Source organism: Cydia splendana, chromosome 6 (genome assembly GCF_910591565.1).
Source record: "Cydia splendana chromosome 6, ilCydSple1.2, whole genome shotgun sequence".
In the NCBI taxonomy this organism is placed as follows: domain Eukaryota; kingdom Metazoa; phylum Arthropoda; class Insecta; order Lepidoptera; family Tortricidae; genus Cydia; species Cydia splendana.
The window spans coordinates 17,097,855-17,114,764 of NC_085965.1; the positions used below are offsets into that span (position 1 = coordinate 17,097,855).

Sequence of the window (16,910 nt, forward strand, 5' to 3'; positions counted from 1 at the left end):
CAGGTACAGATCGCACACGAACTCCGAGGATTCAGAGGCGAGCGCCGCTTGCCCTACGGCGCAGCCCGCTTCCTCTAGATTCTCGAATTCGTCCAGACTTAGTGTGCGAACTGTACAGCTCTGTTTTATGTGTTACCGTGACCTGTGACTTATCTAATGGGACAATAAAACTTATGCTTCTTACTGATGATGCCTTTATTTCACTGATGATGTAAGTAAACAACTGACTGAGAACGTAATAGTGATAATGATTTGACACTCCTTCCCTTATATTAGTGTTATTTCTAAGTTATTCAAATTCATAACTACATTTTATATATAATAAATCTATTAGACGATGTTTTAAAAAAATAAACATTATCGCATTTTTAAACTTATGATATTAAATTACATATTTAATTATAAAATATTGCATTTTAACCGCACTAAATACAAGTTAACAAGACAATCTACACACTCATCTGTAGAGATAACAGAGTTATTATCAAAATACAGAAATGTTACACACTTTTGTAAGGCAATGGGGGTTTATTGTTTGTAGTTTTGAAATTACAACTAATATCTTAATATTTGTAGCTGTATGTAGCTGCGGCGCCGCGGGGCTAGCACCAGTCCGCCATGTACGTGAAGTCATGGAACAGCTTGTGGTCCGTGGCGCTCAGCGCGCGCGGCTCCTTCGGCGGCGTCAGCACCGCCGCCTCCGACGTGAACTCGCTGTCGAAGTTGCTCACGTCCTCCAAATTATTAATAGTTGGCACAAATGGTGGCTTCACTTTACGAAGAAGTAGTTGTTCCCAGTTCACGTTGCGGAAGAAGGCCTGCCTCTTCACGTCCTCGGCGTCTCTCTCCGACGATCCCAAGCGTCTCTCGGGGTTTTTCCTCAACAGGCGACGCATTAACGCTATCGCTTCCAATGATAACGTCCTCGGGTACCGCACTTCGTCGTTAACTATCGAGTCAAATACTTCGCCTTCGTCCTCGCCCGGGAAAGGCGACTCGCCCACTAACATTTCGAAGATCAATACTCCGAGACCCCACCAGTCGACGGCCCGCGTGTACGATGTCTCGGTTAGCACTTCAGGAGCGAGGAACTCTGGTGTCCCGCAAAAAGTGCCCGTGCGGTCACCCCATCCCATACCCTCTTTGCAGAGGCCGAAGTCCGCAATCTTGACAAACCCATCGGTATCTAGAAGAAGGTTGTCTAACTTTAAATCTCTATAAATAATGTTATTCTCATGTAAATACTGTAGGCCCAATACAACACAAGCTGCATAAAATACTGCCCTGGGTTCAGTGAACACATCTGCATGAATGTGCATCATAAGATCACCACCAGCTGCATACTCCATCACGAAACACACATGTTGGTCAGTCTGGAAACATGCAAACAGGTTCACCAAAAATGGGTGCCTGATCGCGTTAGCTACCTCGAAAATTCTTTTCTCAGACAACAATGAATCCACTTCGTCTCTTGCTATAATATCGCCTTTCTTTAAAGCTTTAATTGCGAAATATTCATTAGTGGGTCGATATTGAGCTAATATGACTTTGCCAAAGTGACCTCTTCCTAGAACACTCAAAAATCTAAAGCATTCCATTGACATCTCCCCTGAAGATTGTCGGCGAGAATCCAGCTCTTTGATGGTTTCTATAACTGAAGAGGAGCGGGAAGATGATATTCTCATGTTACTTGTCACCTCCACAATTTGATCCTCATTGCTTGGGAACTCCAGAACGAGTTTAGGTGATGGTGAAGGCGGATACTCAACAAGCGGGGTATCACATGAGGGTGTTTGCGGTTCCTTTGGTGCAAAATTATCCCGCGCGTAAGAATCTTCTAAAAATGCAAATGCTTCCTGGAGTTCCTTTTCCATTCGTAAGGTGGAGACATGCGGAGGTGGGAATGCCGGCTTGGGTGGAGGAGTTACTGGTGTTGGTGGGGCTGTGGCTGTAGTAGGCAGACCCAAAGGCCGGACACCGGCCATACCACCAAGAGTAGTATTCGGGTTCTCCACATCTTTGTTATCTGCTGATCCAAACTGGAAGTTGAGCTGCTGCGGAGGAGTAATGTGGGCTGTTTGGATGTTGTTTTGTATTGAGGGTGAAGATCTCTTTAAGAGCCTGCCAAGTACAACTGCGGGTATGTGCATTTCTCCATATGAAGGTCTTGGGATGTTCTTACCCTGTTGTTTAAATATTTTTCTTTGACGCTGGAGTTTTGGTTTTCTGGATATGATGGGGTTCAAGAATTTAATTTCTGCAAATAATAGACCCTGGGGTTCCAGTTCCAAGGCCATGCCATGCCTGATGTCATCAATGAATTCCTCTAGTCGTAAAAACTTCACGGCGCACAGCCCACGCCAATCCTTCCAATGAATACCAATTTCAAGTTCTCTCGACTTATCCAGCTTTATAGTAAATCTGTAAAATAAAACATCAAAATCATTGATCTTAACATGACAAGTGTCACTCTAAGCTTAAGTTGAGTAAAATTAGTCATACTATTCATACTATACATTATGTGTACCTGATAAGATATGACTAATATGAAAAGAATCATAAAGATAATAAATTCAAGGAAGTACAGGTACATAATGAGGTTAGACGGTAGATTGCAATTGCTGATTTTATAACAGTTAAAATGATTGTTCTTAGTTTTGTTCAAATAAGACAATAAGAAGCAATATTTATCTAATTATTAAGATAGCAGTACATGAGTACATATTTGAATATGTGTTTGTGCATCCTCCAGCTAGTTAAGGCTAAAGATATTTGCACACCATTTTTGTGTCATATTATTTATGTAATAAATAATCAGTATCAGTAATATAATATATCAATTTAAGTTATGTATTTTTGAAATTAATAATTTGATACAAATGCAATTTTTTTTTACAGCTATTATTTCACAAGTTGGGCAGCACTGGAGGAGGCCTATACCCACTAGGGATTCATTATTAAAACTCGTATTATAAGTTTGTTTTATTTTAATTTTTTATGTAAACATTTTATAATGAATAAAGAGCATTTTTATTTTATTTATTATTTCACAAGTTAATTTGTTTTAAAACTCCTCAACTTCCTTCTTGGTTTAAAATAAAGTTAAGAAGTGGCTTTCCATCAAAGAACGGTCCTTATACTTCATGTGCAATAAGGACCATTCTATCTGAATTTCTGTTGGAATTCATGAGCCTGAAATAAAAAAAATGTAAAAATGAAAGAATTACCTTTGATCCCAAGCCTGCTGGGAGCAGGGCCTCCAGCTGGTCTGCGCCACCGTATGGTTGTCCAGCTTCATCACAGCCATAATCTCATTGCTGGTGTCCTCCTTGATGCTGTATGTGTACTTCATGGAATTACGTATCGTCACACCTTTCACAAATGACTTAAGGTCCGATGGGCTCGCTAGCGGGTCCCGACGGCTGCGTCCGGGCACATCATCTAATAAATCTTGGCAACCCATCAACCGGACTTCTAGAGTGCCGGTCACTTGAACACAGGGGCTGATCATAGGAGCAGGGGACAGGAACTGAGCCCGGGATCCACTCCCAGATGATAAACTCACATAACCAGGGCTAGATCCAGTACTGCGTAACTCATGACCCAATTCTATAAATGCAGCACTTTCTGCCGGAAGTTCTTGGCGTCGCATATCTAAAGACCTCCGAAGCAAATCCAGTTTCTGAGACGATTCAAGCAGGCTAGTCTGTGCCTCTTGTAAAGCTTTCTTGTCTGTAACTTTCTTGTCACTCTGTAAGAGTCTTATGGCATTCTTGGAGCCCTCTACTACAGCTGCCTCAATTCGGAGTCTGTTTCTTAACTCTGCAATTCTCTCATCCAACAATTGGTCTACCCCACTCATATCTAAGTTCCTTCCATCACCATTGGCACCAGCATGGTCCCCTTTTTGTTGTTTGCTTAATTTAGAAATGCGTAATTTGAGGTACTCGATTTTGTCCTTAGAATCTGCTAGCATCTGATGAGCTTCAGCGAGGAGTTTCTTATCGCGCGACTGGTTGCTACTGGTGATACTTTGAATCATATTTTCCGCGCCTTGCTTCACCTTGAGTTCGATATTGAGCTGCTTTTCCAGAGAGGCGAGTTTGCGATCCGTGGTGGCCTCGCCAAGTTGTCTCTGCTGCTGAGCCGCCTCCGACGCCAGAATGATCTCTTCATCGTACGACAAGTCTTCGGGTGACGTCGGCGTCGACTGACCGCGCGAGAGGAGGAGCTGTGATTCGAGCTCTTGTAGGTCTGACTTGAGTTCATTGAGCTTCAAATTCGCTTTTTTTACGATGTTTGCGACGTCAGAGAGGGATCTGCGGTCCGTGGCGACTTCACGTAGTTTCTCAGCACCTTCCTTTATTTTGAGTTCTTTACGTATCTCTCTACGTATCACATCCTTGAGTTCTTCCAGTTTAGAGGGCAAAGCTATTTCTGGAATACATTCCGTCTTAATTCCATACTTGACGCCCAGTTCGTAGAGAACGGGGTGCCGAATATAATCACTGTGGTAATAACCTGGGTCTGCCATAATTGAGGATGCACAGACTAACGTCAGTTAACCATAATTATGTGGGAAAATATCACTACTATTGCTTGTAGATCACAAAGTGTTCAAGGACTTATACCGTTTGCTCATACGGATGCTTTTTCGAATGAAAAAAGAAATCATTGTGTCAAAGCGTTAAATTTAAACATAAATATTTGTTAAAAATGCAAAATCACAAAACGAAACACATCTACGACGAACTACGAAACGAAATCCTCTGATTGAATGAATGATAATTAAATCATAGACAAGACTAGCGTGAATGAGTGAATGATTTGTGAATGGATTTGACGGTGTTGCCATTTATATAAATAGTTGAATCGATTGTAAATCGAACAAAAGTAAAGCTATTGTATGAGTTATTTTTTTTTATTTCACTGCTTTATTTGTATTTATGTCCTATTTTTAAAGCAAATAATGTGTTTTCCTTCGTAAATGTAACATTATATTTTTTGTTTGTTCGGTTCTTGAAAATACATTTCGTAATTTTGTATTTCGTCATCACGGCGCGCTGCGCGCCAGTGTGTACCAACTTTAACTTTCACTTCCTCCTTTCTTCTCAGTATTTTTTTAGCAAAGTAAAAAGCTGATCTATTAACAAACTTTTTACCACAAAATTAAGCAAGCAACGAAAATTAGACGCGCCAAATTAAGCTCAAGTAGAAAATTGTGTAAGTTTCTGTAGAATCTACTGGAAAAAGGAGCAAGCTGTCAGGTGTCAGGTGCTGTACCTTGGATGCCTTCTGCTGCTGCGTAAAATGTACCTGGAGTAACTCAGTGCCGCAAATCTGATTCTGTGGTTCGTGCTGGTAGTGACATTAGATCATACTCTAGTTTCCTGTATTTGATGGGACGACGATGCCAGTGAAGGTTGACATTACTCCACCGCCGCCAGCAAACTCCAAACAGCCTGGCGTGACTAAGTCCCTGCTGTACAATGGGTCAAAATTCCAAGGCCATCAGAAATCTAAGGGCAACTCATACGAAGTCGAGGTGGTTTTGCAGGTAAGTGTATAAAAAATATACAATCAACTAGTTTTGTCACATAACCTTAACATCATCATATTTATAGATAATGTATACTTACTACAAATATTAATATTAAGAATCGGTATACTTTTGACCAATCTTAAATGTTTTATTTTGTTTTTCTAGCATGTTGATGAGGAGAATTCATACCTTTGTGGTTATTTAAAAATAAAAGGTCTCACAGAAGAATTTCCAACACTTACCACCTTTTTTGATGGTGAAATAATATCAGCTAAATATCCATTCTTGACTCGAAAATGGGATGCTGACGAGGATGTTGATAGGAAACATTGGGTAAGTACCTATCTCTATTAGATTCACATTTGAAATCTTATTTTTGATTGTGTATAGAATTAAGCTAAGATCTATGTAACTTGTAGGATTCCTTTCGAACTTTTTCTGCACTTTTAGTGATATACTTATATAATAAAGTACTGAAGTATAAAATATCTATTTACATCCAGAAAATCTGTTAACCATTTGCTAAAATAACAATTTTAGCAAAGAAATTTGCATAACTTGAAGTGTTGATTGCTTCCATTTGCATTTAAGGGTTCAAATGATCTTATTGATCATACATAGATAATCATTTGCTTTATTACTATTAATTATTTTATTTATATCAATAATGGAGTGCTTATGTATTGACTTTTTCCTCATATCTATCAGTTATCAACTGGGTCAATGAACTCTAAACTAATTATAATGTTAACAACCTCAGCCTTCTTGTGAATTTCAAAGTAGTTATTAAAATATATCACTACCAAGTTAATTTTTTTAACACATTCAGTGCCGAAAACCTGACTATTGGGTATTTTTTATGATTTCATCGCTTGTTACTGTTCGGTTCATTTCTAGGCACTGTATCATCCGAATCCCGTACTAAACACTCTTCTGGGCCTTTCACACCAATTATCTCTGCCCACTGACTCGGTGGAGGGATTCTTATTGTGCCAAAACCCTCATCTTCTCTTTCTTCTTCCCCTTGTTGAACTTCTTTACTATTACTTGATGGTCTTGCCTTGATTTCAACTTGTGTTTCTTCTTCTGTGCCACTTCTACTAAAACCAAGCATCTGATTTACATGTCTAATAAATAATTTATTTCCTTGTTTAATTTTATATCTTAACACTCCAATCCTTTTGACTATTGTTCCTTCTAACCATCTAGGCCCAGTTCTATAGTTCCTGAAACAAACTGTCTCTCCCACTCTAAATTCTCTCACACGTTTTGTTTCATTTTCCTGGATATCTTCTGTCTCCTTTTCTTGAATTGAAAGGGGGTGAAGCCTATCAAATTTAGTTCGGAAACGTCTATTGTTCAGGAGTTCCGCGGGTGTCTTACCGGTGACAGAACTAGGTGTTGTCCGCAACCCATACAATATCTTTTGCAGTCTGGTTGACCATGGGAGATGTGACATCTTTTTTAACTTCAATTTTATTGTCTGTACCGTTCTCTCCGCCTGTCCATTGGACGCAGGATGATATGGGGGTACCAGTATATGTCTAATACCATTCTGTTTAAAATATTGACTTATCTCTTCTGACGCAAACGCTTTTCCGTTATCGCTCACTATGGTGTCTGGCAGCCCTTGTTCAGCAAATATCTCATCTAACTTATTAATTACCATACTTGAACTTTGCTCATTAACTATTTTGACCTCCGGCCATTTTGAGTATGAGTCAATTAATATTAAGAAAACTTTGCCCATGAAAGGCCCTGCAAAATCAATATGCAGCCGGGACCAAGCCTTTGGTGGGGTAATCCATCTGTGAGTCACCTTGGCTGGCATATTCCTTACTTCTCTACAAGTTTGGCAATTATGTATCAAGCTCTCTATATCTCTGTCGAGACCAGGCCACCAAAAGTAACTCCTTGCTATTGCTTTAGTGATGACTATACCATCATGATTGCTATGGAGCTCTTTAAGAACGCTTTCACGTAGCTTCAGAGGCACAATTACTCTACCTCCCCACAATATACAGTCATTATATTCTGTTAATTCATCCCGTCTTACATAATAATCTCTATATTTATCTTCTACTGTACTTGGCCAACCATTCCTAATCCAGAACATCACCTTTGCTAATATACCATCGGTCTTACTCAATTTAGCCACATCCTTAGCCGTCATCTGTAACTCAACTGGTGTCTCATTGAGCAACAAAACATTCACCTCTTGCAGCTCTTCTTCTATTCCACTGCTTTCAGGACCAGGCCATCTACTTAGGGCATCAGCATTCCCAATTTTTTTCCCTTCAACATATTGTAACTCGTAATCGTACGAGTTTAACAATAAAGCCCATCTTAACATCCTGGGTGATATCACATTAGGTATTGGCTTCTTTGGGTCAAATATACCCAAAAGTGGTTTATGGTCCGTCTGAATGACTATCTTACGGCCAAAAATATATGAGTAAAATTTCTGTACTGCAAAAATAATGGCAGCAGCCTCTTTATCAATCTGCGAATAATTTCGTTCATGAGAGCTCATTGTCCTGGAAGCAAACATGATTGGTCTCAAAGAACCGTCCTCCATCCTGTGTTCCAGAACCGCACCAAGACCGTACTGCGAAGCATCATATGTAATAACCACTGGTTTCTTTAAATCATAATGTACTAATGTGTTCCCCGTAGTCAACATTCTTTTTAAGAGACTAAAAGCTTGTTGGCAATTTGGTGTCCATACCCATTTGGCTCCTTTCAACAATAACTTGTACAGTGGTTCTGCTACAGTTGCTTTCTGTGCTATAAATCTGTCATAAAAATTCAATAACCCAAGAAAAGCCTGCAACTCCTTTACATTTTTTGGTGCTGGCGTCTCCATTATAGCCTTGATCTTGTCTCCACAAGGATGCAGCCCATTGGCATCAATCACATGGCCTAGAAACTCCACGCTTGCCTTCCCAAATTTGCACTTCTCCTTGTTGACTCTAAGCCCGGCTTCCTTAAGGATCTGTAAGATGTGTTGAAGTCTGTCACTGTGTTCTTGTATTGTGCATCCGGTGACCACAATATCATCCAGCAGTACCGCTGCTCCTGATACGCCTGCCAATAAGTTGCTCATCATGCGCTGAAAAATTCCAGGACAGGCTTTAACCCCAAATGCTAATCTTTTACACCGAAATAATCCTTTAGGAGTATTTAAAGTAAGTAATTTTGAAGTTGGTTCATCAACTACGACCTGGGTGTAAGCTTGCTCTAAATCTATCTTACTGAAAATAACTCCTCCTTGCAAAACCGCAAAAGCTTCATTTAAAGTTGGCAGAGGGTAAGTATCAGTCTCAGTAGCCATATTCACTGTGGCCCTGTAATCCCCACAAAGCCTGACTTTCCCATTCTTCTTAATGATAGGTACTATAGGACTGGCAAACTCAGAATGACTGACAGGTTCCAAAACATCTTCTGCAACTAATCTGTCAATCTCTTGTAACACTCTCTCTTTAATTGCAAACGCCACAGGCCTACACTTCAAAAACTTTGGTTTCGCCTCGGGTTTCAAAGGTATGGTTACTACTGGGCCGGTGTACTTTCCTAAACCAGACTGAAAAACTTCTTTATATTTTTCCAATAAAGTATCTATATCTTCATCCTCCAATTTCATGTTATATATTCCCTGAATATCTATATTTAACTCTGGAAACCAATCACGGCCCAACAAATCTGGCCCGTTACCTCTCGCGATCAGCAAGTTTAATTTTTTATGTATATTTTTAAACCTTACATCAACTGCCGCTTCTCCTAACAACTCCACCTGGCTCTTAGTCCAGGTTGTTAACCTAACTCTTGACGCATCCAAACTTGGCAAGTTCCCATTCCAAATTTTCCTCGCTGTACTTTCTCTCAACATAGTAAATGCCGCTCCACAATCGACTTCCAACTTGACTAGTCGACCATTTAATTCCACATTTGCATAAAAAGGATCCACTTTGTTCGACACTAAATTACACAAAACATCCTCATACAATCCATTCAACCGACTTGATTCTTTTGACTTACTTTTGTTTCGTGTATCCGAACATACCTCTGCAATATGGCCCTGTTTTTTACACACATAGCACCGACTATATCTGAACCTACAGAAATTTCCGTGCCTTTTGCCACACCGCCAACAATCCTTGCCCGGTTCCAACGGTTTCGCTTTAATTTTATTAACCTCCATTGGCTCGTCACCGCCTGTACCAGCAGGCGCCACGCTAGAGGTCGCTACCGTCGCTGGCGTCGTCATGACTATCACTCCGGCGTCCGCCGTTTCAGCCGTTAACGCCAATTTTACCGCTTGATCAAAAGTTAATGTTGTCTGCTGCAACAATTGTTTTTGCATCTCTTTATCACGAATGCCACATACTAACCGGTCGCGCAACGTGCGATCCAAATCGGTAAAATTGCACTCTATAGCCAATTTACGCAAACTAGCCACGTACTCTTTTATATTTTCACTGCTCGATTGACACCTCATATGAAACTTATACGATTGCACTATTTCATTTTGTTTTGGATTAAAATGATCGTCTAACGCGGACTTTACAGTTGTATAGGTTATGTCTGCGATCTTTTTCGGTGAAATTAACGACTCAACTAGATCATATAAATCACGACCACAAACTGCAAAGAAATTCGCTTTTTTTAACTCGTCCGTTTGAATACTATTCGCGAGCAGACAATATTCGAACCTATTCACGTAATTTTTCCAATTGTCTTTGTCCATATGAAATTCACTAAATTTTACCGACATTTTATTCATCACACTTAAATCACACTTTTAAACATTCAAACACTATGTTTAAAGCACTTTTAGCGTATTCCCGAATTAAATCCCGTCGCCAGAATGTTACGTACGTGTGCTGGCTTGCTAGCTGGAACCGAACTGGGGGTACCCGCAGATCTTCTCATCTACCCACATGTCAATATATAACAATGACTTTGTGTGGTTTAAAAAAGTGGTAGGTACTTGTTTAGGGACAGACCACTATCAAGTTATTGTTTTGATCCAATTTTTATTTTTATATTTTCTTTTTCAGAGTAAATTTGACTTATTTGTTCCATACCTGAAGACCTTCAACTCCGATTCATTTGACTATGACTCACTCGCAAAGGCTGACTATGTATTTATGAGGTGGAAAGAACACTTCCTAGTGCCGGACCATACAATTAAGGATATAAATGGTGCTTCATTCGCTGGCTTTTATTACATATGCTTCCATAAGTCAGCAGCGACAATAGAAGGTTATTACTATCATCGAAGTTCTGAGTGGTGAGCATTACCATTTTTACTAAGTTTTTATTTGTATGATGGAATCCGCTTAATATGATTTGGAAGCTCAATAGAACTAAAAAGAATTCTTCCCACTGCTTGCATATGCAGCATGGCTCTGTCTGCAGCTCCTACAAATTAAGACATGCACATTGATTTGTAGAAGCTGCAGCAAAACCATGCTGCATTTCATACAGAGTGCATCAGTTCTATAGATGGCTGAGCATGTGCATTGAGGCCCTGAAGTGAGGGGTCTATATAGTTTGTTCGTCATTATTTTTCAAAAGTGTTGCAATAAAAAGACACATCCTGATTGTTTACCTTTTCTCTAATGCTAAAAAAACGAACTATAATTAGATGCAGACAATATGACTCCATGTGATATAGATAGAAAATTATAGTAAATTAAACTAAATGATTGAAAAATCTTAAGGTACGGGAACATATTTATGGAGCATACTAATAAGCGGTTTCCATTGTACTTAAAAGAAGATAGTATGGGCCTCATTGTGTATACTTATAATAATTATCTGTAAAGTGTCATTGTACTGTTTATAAGTAGATTAAGGCTTACTTATAGTTTTATGAATATTTATATTCCCAATGAGGCCAATACTGTGATATACAACTTGTGTGCAACTTTTGTTTGCATATTTATAATAACCTCACGTTGGAATATCACCAATATCCTATTTTTCTATTAATTCCAGGTTTCAATCTTTGACTCTAAGTCATGTTCCGGAACACAGCATCCAAATTTATGAGTTCAGATGAGATGTGTCAGACTTTCAAGTTTGGATGGTTATTTGTGTCCGCTAGTACTTACATGTTCCCTAAGTCTATCTATCATCTTTGGAAAAGATAAATATACCAGTTTTTAAGTTTCTTCAGTAAAATAAATGTAAGTGAAAGATGCAGGGCCAATGACAAAAAATTCATCAGAACAAAATATTCAATAATCTGTAATGTTGTAGCAATTTGATTTGAATTTATGTGTGAATCACGAACAGCAGCTGTCTGGTCTTGCACATACTTCAGTTTAGTGTCTTTCGGTGACTAATAGGTATATGTGTAATATCGAATATTATGCTGCTTTATCTGAACATCTCGTAGTCGAGCAAAATGAAATTAGTAAATGTGTAGTGATTATATACTACTTTATATGTATGTTGCATAAAATTATACTCTTATTTATTTTTTGACATTGGAACATGATCGGCCAAGAAGTGTGGTAGTTAATGTATATGTTTCTCAATAATAGTAAGTTTTTATTATTGTGATATTTTGTACAAATTACTTGTGTGTAAGTGATCATGTCGCTGTAATCATTGATCGTCGTGAACGTTGATGTCATTGTTGTAGATGTAAGCCATTTCAAATCAATCTGACGAAGTATGTGCAAGTGCAGGGAACCTTGTTTGAACAAGTTAATATTTTGACTTGATCATAAATATTTGAATATTTTCAATAAAATGTCTTTACAGCAATTTTGAGACTTTTTTTATTATTTATGAGTAATGTTTACATTGAAATAAAATACGTAACTTCCCATTTGATTCAGTTTTAATATAACACATCTAATATTTACAATAATAAAATACTGGCAGATAATCATATTCGTGTAATTCATCGAAATGCAGTATAGTAATTCAAATTTTAGACATATATTTTACGACAACATTCAAAACAGAACTAACAGTGACCAGAAATACCTACGAGGCAGAGTTTAATAAAATAACAAACAAACTGTCCATTATCCAAATAGTCTTGTAGCATTTTTCTAAAAAAGTTAAGACAGACGCAGATATGAAAACAACTGAATGTGATCGAGCTCTCTGATAGAGTATACGTAAGGCGACCCAAACTTCGTCCCAGAAGAAATCGCATGAAGATTACCCTCGTCTCTCGTAAGTTCTGTTTCAAGTTGTTTTTATTATATTAAGAGTTCACTACTTATAATACCTTAATCTATTTGTACAGTAAACAGTTGATATTTGTGCAAGACTTGACCGATGCACATTCTCGGACTGGGCCTACGCAAACCGTTTTTAGCGCAAAAACAGTCGCAATCAGGAATTGAAGAGTTGCCAAGACTCGGCTCCGGTCTTGCAGCTCGTGACGTGAACTTTATATAAAGACGCGACATGTTTAGAAATATGGAATGAGATGAGAACCAACGCAATACTTTAGAGGTAAGTCTCTTTTAAAAAGTATGAATATATGAAGATGTTTTTTGTACTTTCGATATTTTGTAAAGTGGATCCACTGGTTACAAATTGTGACTGACGAAGTATACCTAAGTACATACGTAAACACTGCTTATTATTCTTATTAACATTTTAAACTTTAAAAGAATGAAGAAAGAACATCTATGCCTAGGTAGGTACTTTAATAAAGGAAGTTTGCTTTCACAATGGAAATTTTCTATCACGTTTTAGTTAACATCCGAATGGATCCGGGGTTCTCAAATTATTGAATACCTATTGTATATAATTAATGGTGACTGGCGGGATGGAACTTTATCCCCATATAGGGGAGATTCACCGAGGTGTATTTATGAGTTTTTATAAGAAGTTAATAGGTTTTTCTACATAGGGTCAAAAGTGCTCCTTGATTGATTTTATAAAGAAAAAATATAGCCATTTCACATAGACAGGTACGTCTTCAGGTTCATATCGAGTGGTTATCCATAATAACTAAAATAACTATGTGAATAAAGTTTTTCAAATGGAAAATATAGATGTTTTTGTATTAAAAGCAATATTGTGTTTACTATTCGATATTAAGAAAAAAAACTATTCCGAACAGGTACCTACACTTTTTAATACTACACTACACATTAAAATATGTGAGTGTACGATAATGTGACGGGTATACTTTAATATCACGATTAAAACTGTCAGGAAGTAGCCCAAATCCCTAGTCATATTAGACTATTACAAAAATATATTGCTTCATTGATAATATATTTTAAATAGTCATTCAATATTTCTGAAAAATACATCCACTTTTCTATGTCATAATTCGTTAATTAATATAGTTAATTTGTATTAGTCAGTTAAAATGCACCAATGCGTCTCTATTAGATATTCTAATACTTAATCTAAGCTTTGGTGGGATCGTTATATGTATTTGTAATAGTTCGGTAGACAAGTTATGAGTAGTTAGTTAAACAATACGTTAAAAATACACGAAACTAATACATTTTGAAAATTAAAGACATTGACTGAGATTGTACGAAAATTATACATAATATACATTCAAGAACTTAAAATTATCCAGGAACAGATGTCCTTCAATCTCATCAAATTCTATAAAATATGAGGCAAGTCTGCGTGCGGCTCCGACGAGCCAATAAATTTAAAGTTAAACTTAGGTTCCTTTCAAGGATAATTGTCAGCGTTTCCATTGATAAAGGTGGGTTTCATAAGTGTCGGAAATCACAAAGTTATTGTCTGAAGAACATGTAGGTATTATGCTAAACTTATTATCTACTTTGTAAATAACGCGAATGTTTATAATTATCTACGCAATTTCTGATTATTTGATATTATCCTTGAAAGGGGGTTAGGCAAGCCAGCGCCAGTTACCTACGTTCATAATAAACTAAGACAACGTCACTATACACCAAACATCTACACACACTACCACAGTTCACAACGAAAATAACATCAAAATAATTACATCAAATAAATATAAGTAATTTAAATTAGTAATTGATAATTCATAAACAATTTACATTTAAATTAAACAACGATAATACTCAGATGAAACACTTAAATTGTATAAGTAGGCGTATTTACAAAAAACTTAAACAGCTAATAAAAACTTAACTATGTATGACTGTAATATTTGGCTTTAAAATAAATAGGCTAATATATTGAAAGCTATTGACAGAAATGTTAAACTCAAACAGATAGGACTAAGGATCGTTATAAGTACATTTGCTATTAAAGTTGCTAATTTTTGCCTATGTTTGGAGCAATAAGTAATCGTTTTATTTGTATTACTTTCTATGACATTTCTTCCATAGCTTCCATTATAAGTCGTCGGGTAACATCGAATTGTCTAGCGTTGGGGGAAGTGAGCTATCTTTTTGAAGTACTTTCGCTGCTGAACCAGTGCCTTAGACCGAGCAGAGTGTAGAGGTCCTGGTTGTGGGAGCGCATCGGGCTCGCGTGGGTCTTGTACGGATACTCCTGCGGCAGCGCGGCGTCCTCCGACCTCAGGTACACGCCTGCCTGGCTCGCGTCCGGTAGCCCGTGCGGTCGGTAGTAGCTGTGCGGGTACGAATGATGATGTCTCCTGGGATTCTCGTGACCTACGCCAGCGTAGACCCCGCCCACTTGGCGCCTATCAGGCCAGTAATCTTGTAAATGACGAAACGGGTAATTCGGTGGAGGAGTAACGGTATGTTGACTTGTCCAGGGATAGCGGTAGTAACCCTCGTTAGGCACGTAACCTGTCGATATCGGCTTTTCCTTGGTGTCTTGTGGGAAAACATGCGGAATTGGCAATGGCGGCTCAGCCAGTTCGAGGGGCTTATTGCGGCGATGCTGAAGTGGTTTGGTGCGTGTGCCGAGTACGCTATCTTCTTTCGAAGGGTATTTCTTCTGATCTTTGGCAAAATTGTCGTCAGTTGTTACCTCGGCGTAGCGACTAATCAGTTTTATTGCTTCTCCGATGTCGGAATACTCACTTTCGGGGCTCAATTTAGTTTTATCCTTTGTCAAATGCTCATCTAAATTAGTACTTATGCCAGATTTTTCAGTAGTGACGTCATCTTTTGTTTGATTCTGAACAGGCGTTAAAATAACACTATTATTCTTGTCTACATCGGTATTGTTAACAATTGTCTCATTAACTAGTACCGGCGCTGACTCTGTTGTTTGTTCAGTTGTAACTTCTGTTTCTTTAGGTAAATCGTCATATTGTTGATTTTGGTATTCCGTACCGTAAACAACTGGGTCGACGTTAACGTGTCCATAAACTTGCTCCTTCTGCCCTAGGTCAGTAGTGTTAGTTTGAGATGACTCAGTTAAATTGGCTGCGGGACTGTCTCTTTTCGGTTTATCCGCGTACGGTAAGAAGTTGTTTAACACGTTGTGATTCAGGATACCGGCGCCTCCGAGCGAGGCAGTATCGTTATCTGGTTTCGAATGTTGCAGTTTCAAAAGTTCTAATTCGGCTTCTATGCTCGCGTCGTTGTTAGGTTTGTTTTCGTCTTTTTTGACAACGTTCAGTTGCTGTTCGTGAGCCTGAAACGAGAAAGAATTCAAATGAGATTAAAGCATAAAATCTACTCTACACATCATTGTTAAGCTAATTAAGTTAAAGTTGCAGTTGGGTTCTTGTGATGAATAGGATTATCATCACATTATTCATTTGACGTTGATTGTTTGTCTGATTTTTCATAACGCCAATGATAATAATGCACTTTTCTCATGGGCCGGAGGGCATATGAATGTGTTGAAATAAAAAAGCATGAATAGTAATTGTTTTATTCAAGAATGCAACTGCGCAACTTTTTGTAGCAAATCGTGTACCTCAGCGGCTGGCTCATGCGACTGCAGCGGAGCGGCTTGGGGGTCCAGACCGATGGGTATGGAGAGCTGCAGGGGGCCGGCCTCCTCGTCGCCGTAGTCGTACATGACGTCGCTCGGCGGCGACGTGAACAGCGCGTTCAGTTGTTCCAGGAGGATGCGCTCGTGCTCATCTTTGTTCACCGTTACCATCTGAAATGTACAATGTTATTGCTTGTCATTTACGTTTAGTGTAGGTAATACGTTTGCTTTAGTAAGATCGTTTTACTACACCTTCATATGGCATTCATTTTAAGTAAGCAGGGACCGCTTTTTTTTTGTAGAATTTTATACCGCTATGGACTTTTAAGATAATAATTTGACGGGGGAGAGGGGTTGGGTTAATATTGGAAAAATCCGATCTTTACTTGCTTACGCCCGTTGCACTTCGGTTACTCTTCCAATGATAAATATTTAGCACAATGAGCAGAAGAGTCATAAGATTTTTATTAGGAAATTGTACGTTATAATGAAAAGTCTTTGTAACAGAATA

General features: G+C 38.4%; 3 protein-coding genes across 3 annotated transcripts in view; 1 reads left to right on the plus strand and 2 right to left on the minus strand.

The window, feature by feature from the left end:
• Window positions 1-177: 177 nt before the first annotated feature.
• LOC134791647 (serine/threonine-protein kinase N) lies at window positions 178-4,779 on the minus strand. The gene is made up of 2 exons (XM_063762717.1): window positions 3,228-4,779; window positions 178-2,421 (listed from the first exon to the last, which is right to left on the minus strand). Exons 1-2 carry the CDS (start codon window positions 4,532-4,534, stop codon window positions 603-605), a joined length of 3,126 nt encoding a protein of 1,041 aa, XP_063618787.1. The 5' UTR covers window positions 4,535-4,779; the 3' UTR covers window positions 178-602.
• Window positions 4,780-4,977: 198 nt separating this feature from the next.
• LOC134791754 (glucose-induced degradation protein 4 homolog) lies at window positions 4,978-12,322 on the plus strand. Its single transcript, XM_063762901.1, has 4 exons — window positions 4,978-5,557; window positions 5,708-5,875; window positions 10,603-10,835; window positions 11,546-12,322. The coding sequence occupies exons 1-4, from the start codon at window positions 5,411-5,413 to the stop codon at window positions 11,607-11,609; spliced, it is 612 nt and encodes a 203-aa protein (XP_063618971.1). The 5' UTR covers window positions 4,978-5,410; the 3' UTR covers window positions 11,610-12,322.
• A 58-nt stretch (window positions 12,323-12,380) lies between these two features.
• Window positions 12,381-16,910, minus strand: part of LOC134791680 (uncharacterized) — a 61,852-nt gene continuing 57,322 nt past the window's right edge. The window contains exons 4-5 of the mRNA XM_063762773.1: window positions 16,382-16,570; window positions 12,381-16,093 (exon numbers count right to left, since the gene is read on the minus strand). Of these exons, the coding sequence (XP_063618843.1) occupies window positions 14,924-16,093; window positions 16,382-16,570 (1,359 nt within the window). The 3' untranslated portion in view covers window positions 12,381-14,923. The remainder of the gene's footprint in view (window positions 16,094-16,381; window positions 16,571-16,910) is intronic.

Coding starts and splice junctions, on each gene's coding strand:
- LOC134791647 (XM_063762717.1), bottom strand. CDS start 4,534: ATGGCAGACCCAGGTTATTACCACAGTGATTATATTCGGCACCCCGTT. Junction 2,422..3,227: donor CAGCAGGCTTGGGATCAAAG/GTAATTCTTTCA, acceptor TTTATTTTACAG/ATTTACTATAAAGCTGGATA.
- LOC134791754 (XM_063762901.1), top strand. CDS start 5,411: ATGCCAGTGAAGGTTGACATTACTCCACCGCCGCCAGCAAACTCCAAA. Junction 5,876..10,602: donor ATGTTGATAGGAAACATTGG/GTAAGTACCTAT, acceptor TTTCTTTTTCAG/AGTAAATTTGACTTATTTGT. Junction 10,836..11,545: donor TATCATCGAAGTTCTGAGTG/GTGAGCATTACC, acceptor TATTAATTCCAG/GTTTCAATCTTTGACTCTAA.